The sequence below is a fragment of the Ailuropoda melanoleuca genome, chromosome 2 (genome assembly GCF_002007445.2).
Source record: "Ailuropoda melanoleuca isolate Jingjing chromosome 2, ASM200744v2, whole genome shotgun sequence".
NCBI lineage: Eukaryota > Metazoa > Chordata > Mammalia > Carnivora > Ursidae > Ailuropoda > Ailuropoda melanoleuca.
This window is the reverse complement of record NC_048219.1, coordinates 146273389-146281453: the sequence shown is the minus strand read 5'-3', so window position 1 is coordinate 146281453 and position 8065 is coordinate 146273389. Positions and strand designations below refer to the sequence as shown.

At 40.7% G+C, this 8065-nt stretch overlaps 1 protein-coding gene across 1 annotated transcript in view; it reads left to right on the top strand.

The window, feature by feature from the left end:
• TTN (titin) overlaps positions 1-8065 on the top strand; it is a 271544-nt gene that overhangs the window by 239340 nt on the left and 24139 nt on the right. Inside the window, 10 exon segments of the mRNA XM_034654809.1 lie at positions 156-452; positions 555-1142; positions 1232-1534; positions 1652-1948; positions 3316-3603; positions 3701-4000; positions 4268-4570; positions 4668-4973; positions 5089-6855; positions 7153-7446. Coding sequence (XP_034510700.1) covers positions 156-452; positions 555-1142; positions 1232-1534; positions 1652-1948; positions 3316-3603; positions 3701-4000; positions 4268-4570; positions 4668-4973; positions 5089-6855; positions 7153-7446 — 4743 coding nt within the window.

Below are 8065 nucleotides of genomic sequence, written 5' to 3'. Positions count from 1 at the left end.
CTTGGCTTAGAAGCCAAATTAGTTATATAAAAAGTAAGAGAGACTCAAAGGAAGTATGTGGCCTTCCTAAAAAAGTTTTCTTTGACAATGCAGAAAGAACACATGGGGGGGAAATGTTGTAATAATCCCTTTCTTCTGATGTTTTACTTTCTCAGAAAAACCAAGCCCACCCGAAAAACTTGGAGTAACAGGTGTATCCAGAGATAGTGTTTCCCTGACCTGGTTGAAGCCAGAACACGATGGTGGAAGCAGAATTGTACACTATGTCATTGAAGCATTAGAAAAGGGGCAGAAAAATTGGGTTAGATGTGCAGTGGTAAAGTCAACCCACCACATTGTTTCTGGTCTGAGGGAGAATTCTGAATACTTTTTCCGGGTGTTTGCTGAAAATCAAGCTGGTCTGAGCGACCCAAGAGAGCTCCTGCTTCCTGTTCTTATTAAAGAACAACTAGGTATGTCTAATTTTATGTAGAAGCAAAATTTGAGATGGATTCTATTGATATAATTTTTAGAGACTCTTTTTCACCTTCATCTGCCATACTCTTATTTCTCAGAACCACCTGAAATTGATATGAAGAATTTCCCAAGTCATACTGTGTATGTGAGAGCTGGTTCAAACCTTAAAGTTGACATTCCAATTTCTGGAAAACCATTGCCCAAAGTGACCTTATCAAGAGACGGTGTCCCCCTGAAGGCAACCATGAGATTTAATACTGAAGTTACTGCTGAGAACCTGACCATCAATCTCAAAGAAAGCGTTACCACTGATGCTGGAAGATACGAGATCACTGCTGCCAACTCCAGTGGAACAACCAAAGCTTTCATTAACATTATTGTACTGGACAGGCCTGGTCCCCCAACTGGCCCTGTTGTTATTAGCGATATAACAGAAGAAAGTGTGACTCTCAAATGGGAGCCGCCAAAGTATGATGGCGGAAGTCAAGTTACTAACTACATTGTACTCAAGAGAGAGACGAGTACTGCAGTGTGGACTGAAGTATCTACAACAGTTGCAAGAACCACGATTAAAATCATGAAACTGACCACAGGAGAAGAATACCAATTCCGAATCAAGGCAGAAAACCGCTTTGGCATCAGTGATCACATAGATTCAGCATGTGTGGTTGTCAAACTACCATACAGTAAGTTGCAAAAGTTTTAAGATCCCAGGTTTTCATTTACATAAATGTTTTAAGTGTCTGTGTTAACCTAAGATTTCTCTCTTTTGTAGCAACACCTGGACCACCATCTACACCATGGGTCACTAATGTTACTCGAGAAAGCATCACCGTGGGCTGGCATGAACCAGTGTCCAATGGAGGCAGTCCAGTTATAGGCTATCACCTGGAAATGAAAGACAGAAACAGTATTTTATGGCAAAAAGCCAACAAATTGGTCATCCGTACAACTCACTTCAAAGTTACAACAATCAGTGCTGGACTTATTTATGAATTCAGGGTATACGCAGAAAATGCTGCTGGTATTGGAAAACCCAGCCATCCTTCTGAACCAGTCCTAGCCATTGATGCCTGTGGTATGTATTTTTCATGAGGAAGAGAATGCTGGCTACTTAAAAATGCAAATCTTATTTCTGCAAACCAAAATAATGTTGACACAAGTTCCACTGATCTGCATTCTTTTATTACCACAGAGCCTCCAAGAAATGTCCGTATCACTGATATTTCAAAGAACTCTGTCAGCCTTTCATGGCAACAACCAGCTTTCGATGGAGGAAGCAAGATTACAGGCTACATTGTTGAGAGACGAGACCTTCCGGATGGCAGATGGACCAAGGCCAGCTTCACCAATGTTATCGAGACTCAATTCATCGTCTCTGGCTTGACTCAGAATTCCCAGTATGAATTCCGTGTCTTTGCTAGGAATGCTGTTGGTTCAGTCAGCAATCCCTCTGAGGTTGTAGGCCCCATTACGTGCATTGATTCTTATGGTAAGCATTTTTAGAACTTTGAATCCCAATAGCAACTTAACCCAGTATTTTTCCATACTTTTTCTGGTCCTAATCTATGGAATATCTTTTGCTATGCACCTTAATTAGATATTTAGAAGAAAGTATGTGAACTAACTGGGAGTCTCAGGAGAATTCCTTAATCTCTCCTTAATCTTCCTTAATCTCCTAACTGTAAAATGTGAGGTTTGGACTACAGGATATCTCAAGTCCCTTCCAAATTCAACCCTTCGGAATTCTTTGATTGTATGAGTTGGTGCTTTCCCTTTTCTATTTTAAACTATCAGAGTCAATAGTTAAAACCATGGTTGAATGCCCAGAGACTATTCCTCTTAAATAAGTAAAAGACTAAAGAGAGGCATTAATGATGATTGTATCAGCAGCAGATAACATTTACTGGGTATTTTCCATGAATTCTCTCCCTTAATTCTAACAACCCTAACATGAGTCCATTTTACAGAACAGAAACTGAGGTTTAGAGTGCTTATGTAACCTCCCTCACATGGAGCAGCTCATTAGTGTAGAGTGGGAATTCAAAGAGCCTTCAGAACTCTCTCTACATTGCTGTCATTCCAAAATACACATATTTGGCCATTCTGGAAAATCAGGAACACATTCAACTCAACAATGGCTTCAAAATTAAAATTTCATGAGGGTTAGGTACTCTGTGACACTTTCTCTAACAGTCCCCCTTGTTCAAGGAGTCTCTCTGGTATCTGGGAAGAGTATCCACTCCTGTCCTCATGCTCAGAATCCCAGGGTTGCTCTTTATGAATCAGGCTTTTTGGACACTATTGTGAGACTGTGAAGCAAGTCAAATTTAGTTCTGTTTCTCAAAAGTTCTAAGCAGCCTGGCAGAAAATCTGTCCAGTGAAATATATAGAGAATCAGACTTTAAGAGTCAGACGTGAGTGACCCACAGTTGGAGGTCAGTGAACTGGGAAGGGAAAATAGCAAGAATAGGGGGGAGTCAGAGGAAAAGAAAGGAGAAACCTAGAATGAGAGAAGATGTAAACCGCAGCTTATTCAGGGATGTTCTCACTACCGTATCCCATTTTGTCCCTGGAATTAAACACCTGATAGACTTTAAAATACATTTCAAAGGCCATGAAGTCCTGTGTGATTAGTGCAGCATCACTAGAGGACAGACCTTCCTCACAACCTCTCTTCCCCATCTGGATAGAAGCGCAGCTTCTAAAATTTAATGTTTAAAATAATAGGTAAATCAAATTAGAACTACTACATACATATAATTACTTAATAAAAGCCAATGACCTTACTTTGAAGTTGCAATTATTTTTTTCCATCCTTGTGATCTTTTAAATATTTCTCATCTGTTTTTCCTACAGGTGGACCCGTAATTGATTTGCCTCTAGAATATACAGAAGTCGTCAAATACAGAGCAGGTACATCTGTGAAGCTCAGAGCTGGCATTTCTGGCAAACCCGAGCCTACGATTGAGTGGTATAAAGATGATAAAGAGTTACAAACCAACGCACTGGTATGTGTTGAAAATACCACCGACCTTGCGTCTATACTCATCAAAGATGCAAGTCGCCTTAATAGTGGAAGCTATGAACTAAAACTAAGGAACGCCATGGGTTCAGCCTCAGCCACCATCAGAGTACAGATCCTGGGTAGGTGCTGAGCATAGGCCAACGTCATATTTTCTTTGCCTAAAACTTAGCAATTTTAAAAAAGTACTGACATATTGTTTTCTTCTTTCGTTCACAGACAAACCAGGACCTCCTGGTGGTCCCATTGAATTTAAGACGGTCACTGCTGAAAAAATAACCCTTCTCTGGCGCCCTCCCGCGGATGATGGTGGTGCAAAAATTACTCACTACATCGTGGAAAAACGTGAGACAAGCCGTGTAGTATGGTCTATTGTGTCTGAAAATTTGGAAGAATGCATCATAACCACCACCAAAATTATCAAAGGAAATGAATACATCTTCCGGGTTCGAGCCGTGAACAAATACGGAATTGGTGATCCGCTGGAATCCGATCCAGTGGTAGCAAAGAATGCCTTTGGTGAGACATGGGTTCATTAGGAAACTGAAATCAAATGCTTGAAGTCTTTCAAATGAACTACTGTGCTAGCTTGTATGTTTTCTTAGAATGATTTTCTTAGAATGTTTCTTTTGTCTCACATCGCCCCTCACTGTCATCTTTGTCACAGGGAAAGGGTAGTCAGTGAAACTAATATTCTTGCATAAGATTTGAAGATTGAAAGGTAGAATTTATCAATGATGTCGATCCTTCAAACTCATTTTCCTTTTCCTTTTCCTTTCCAAATAGTTACCCCTGGGCCTCCAGGCGTACCGGAGGTGACCAAGATTACCAAGAATTCAATGACTGTTGTCTGGAGCAGGCCAGTTGTCGATGGTGGTAGTGAAGTAAGCGGCTATTTCCTTGAGAAAAGAGACAAGAAGAGTCTAGGATGGTTTAAGGTCTCAAAGAAGACTATCCGTGACACCAGAGAGAAAGTGACTGGATTAACAGAAAACAGTGACTACCAATACCGAGTCTGCGCTGTAAATGCTGCTGGTCAGGGTCCATTCTCTGAACCATCTGACTTCTACAAAGCTGCTGATCCCATTGGTAAGTGCTCATAAATGCAGCATTTTCACCTGTCTCTTTCATGTCCCTAAATTATACATGATCGTGTAATCACTGTATTCTATAATGGTCATTCCAGACCCTCCAGGCCCACCAGCTAAGATAAGAATCGCAGATTCAACCAAATCCTCCATCACTCTTGGCTGGAGTAAACCCGTCTATGACGGAGGCAGTGCTGTTACTGGATATGTTGTCGCCATGAGGCAAGGAGAGGAAGAGGAATGGACGGTTGTCTCTACCAAGGGAGAGGTCAGAACTACAGAATATGTGGTATCCAACCTGACACCTGGAGTCAACTACTACTTCCGGGTATCTGCTGTAAACTGTGCCGGACCAGGAGAACCTATAGAAATGACTGAAGCTGTACAAGCTAAAGATATACTTGGTATGTACCTACCAGTAGGATTGTGTTCTATTTGTTTTTTTAATGAGAGTGCTTCTAGGAAATCATTCATTTTTTTGCTTTTAAATTAAAATATATGTCCATTTTATGTCTACAGAGGAACCAGAGATTGACCTAGATGTGGCTCTCAGAACCTCTGTTATAGCTAAAGCTGGTGAAGATGTACAAGTGCTGATTCCCTTCAAAGGCAGACCTCCACCTACTGTCATATGGAGAAAAGATGAGAAGAATCTCAGCAGTGATGCCAGATATAACATTCAAAACACCGATTCATCTTCATTACTCATGATTCCTCAAGTCACTCGCAATGACACAGGAAAATATATTCTCACAATAGAAAATGGCATTGGTCAACCAAAGTCTTCAACTGTGAGTGTTAAAGTGCTTGATACACCAGCCACCTGCCAGAAACTACAGGTGAAACATGTTTCTCAAGGCACAGTCACTTTGTTCTGGGATCCTCCTCTCATTGATGGAGGATCTCCCATAATTAATTACGTCATTGAAAAGAGAGATGCCACCAAGAGAACATGGTCTTCAGTATCACACAAATGTACCAGTACATCCTTTAAGATAACAGATTTGTCAGAGAAAACTCCATTCTTCTTCAGAGTTCTTGCAGAAAATGAAATTGGAATTGGGGAACCCTGTGAAACTACAGAGCCAGTGAAGGCTGCTGAAGTCCCAGCTCCTATACGTGATCTGTCAGTGAAAGACTCAACAAAAACATCTGTTACCCTGAGCTGGACCAAGCCTGACTTTGATGGTGGTAGCGTCATCACAGAATACGTTGTGGAAAGGAAAGGTAAAGGTGAACAAACATGGTCACATGCTGGTGTAAGTAAGACCTGTGAAATTGAAGTTAGCCAACTTAAGGAACAGTCAGTCCTGGAATTCAGAGTGTCTGCCAAAAATGACAAAGGACTGAGTGATGCTGTCACTATTGGGCCAATTACAGTGAAAGAACTTGTGATTACACCTGAAGTTGACCTGTCAGATATCCCTGGGGCACAAGTCGCTGTGAGAATTGGGCATAATGTGCACCTCGAATTACCTTATAAAGGAAAACCCAAACCATCTATCAGTTGGCTGAAAGATGGTTTGCCATTGAAAGAAACCGAGTATGTTCGTTTCAGTAAAACCGAAAACAAAATTACTTTGAGTATTAAGAATGTCAAGAAGGAGAACGGAGGGAAATACACCCTTATTCTTGATAATGCAGTTTGCAGAAACTCATATCCCATTACGATCATCACACTTGGCCCACCGTCAAAGCCCAAAGGGCCCATTCAATTTGATGAAATCAAGGCTGACAGTGTCATCATGTCATGGGATGTGCCCGAAGATGATGGAGGAGGAGAAATTACCTGTTACAGCATTGAGAAGCGGGAAGCTTCACAAGCTAATTGGAAGATGGTGTGTTCAAGTGTTGCCAGGACAACTTTCAAAGTTCCTAATCTAGTCAAAGATGCTGAGTACCAGTTTAGGGTTAGGGCGGAAAACAGATACGGAGTCAGCCAGCCACTTGTCTCAAACATCATTGTGGCAAAACACCAGTTCAGGATTCCTGGCCCCCCAGGAAAGCCAGTTGTATACAATGTGACTTCCGATGGCATGTCACTAACTTGGGATGCTCCAGTTTATGACGGTGGTTCGGAAGTTACTGGATTCCATGTTGAAAAGAAAGAAAGAAATAGCATCCTCTGGCAAAGAGTTAACACATCGCCAATATCTGGAAGAGAATACAGAGCTACCGGACTAATGGAAGGCCTAGATTACCAGTTCCGTGTATATGCTGAAAATTCTGCTGGCCTAAGCGCGCCCAGTGACCCAAGCAAATTTACTTTAGCTGTTTCTCCAGTAGGTAAGTAACTGAGTATTAATCGAATATATTTAGTTCAGCAACTGAATCTCCCACTAACAAGTAAATCAAACACTGCTTTTCTTCCACATATCACCTTCTCACCTATCTTTTGTCCACTGGAGAGCTGGTCAAGTAAAGCAAGGTGGATGATTTTAAGTCAGTCTAATAAAGTAATTTCAAATTCTTCTTAAAAGCTTAGCTATTGAAAAAAATTGAAATTAAAATGAGCATTTTTTTCTTCCATTATGAATGAATTAATTTCAGAAATGATAGTTAATTTCCACATAATTTTTTTAGACCCACCTGGCACTCCTGACTACATTGATGTCACCCGGGAAACCATCACACTTAAATGGAACCCACCACTGCGTGATGGAGGCAGTAAGATCGTGGCCTACAGCATTGAGAAACGGCAAGGGAGCGATCGTTGGGTCAGATGCAACTTTACTGATGTCAGTGAATGTCAGTACACAGTCACAGGACTTAGTCCCGGGGACCGATATGAGTTCAGAATAATTGCAAGAAATGCTGTCGGTACTATAAGTCCACCCTCACAGTCTTCTGGCGTTATCATGACGAGAGACGAAAACGGTAAGCATTTACAACTGATCTCCAAATATGCTTAAAAGCAATCACGTTTTTTAAAGATACTTTTGGCCCCTGGTCTGTAAAAGGGGAACAAGAACATCATTTCATACAGATTATGGGTTGTTATGTGGATGAATTAGATTTTCTACCTTTCACATAAAAAGAAAAAAAAAAGCTAATTGGCATCGATTTTTTTTTTACCATGACTATTGTTTCACTCTGTTCCCATATAAATAGCATGCAAATGGAAATGAGTTTTTAGTTTTGTAATTGCAGTCATTTATAATAAAGAAAAACACTCTCAAGAATAACTGTCCAGCTTTACTAAAGTTACTAAAATACATACTCCCAGTGGTGCCGTCATCACCTTGCCTGAGTGCAGCTGATGACCTCTTACAGGAACTTGTTTGACTACACAGCAGCATTAGGAAGTAAATGATCTGTAAGTGTTTTCTTCTTACAAATGGCAATGCAAGATTAATAACATGACAGACATAAAAAGGGGATAACCTAATAGCATGCAGATGTTCAGCCCCATAATCTAAATTCTCAATTATCAATCCTGCTTTCACAATAACCTTTGGTAACACAGGATAAACATTACCCTTCCAGGGTTTAGGAT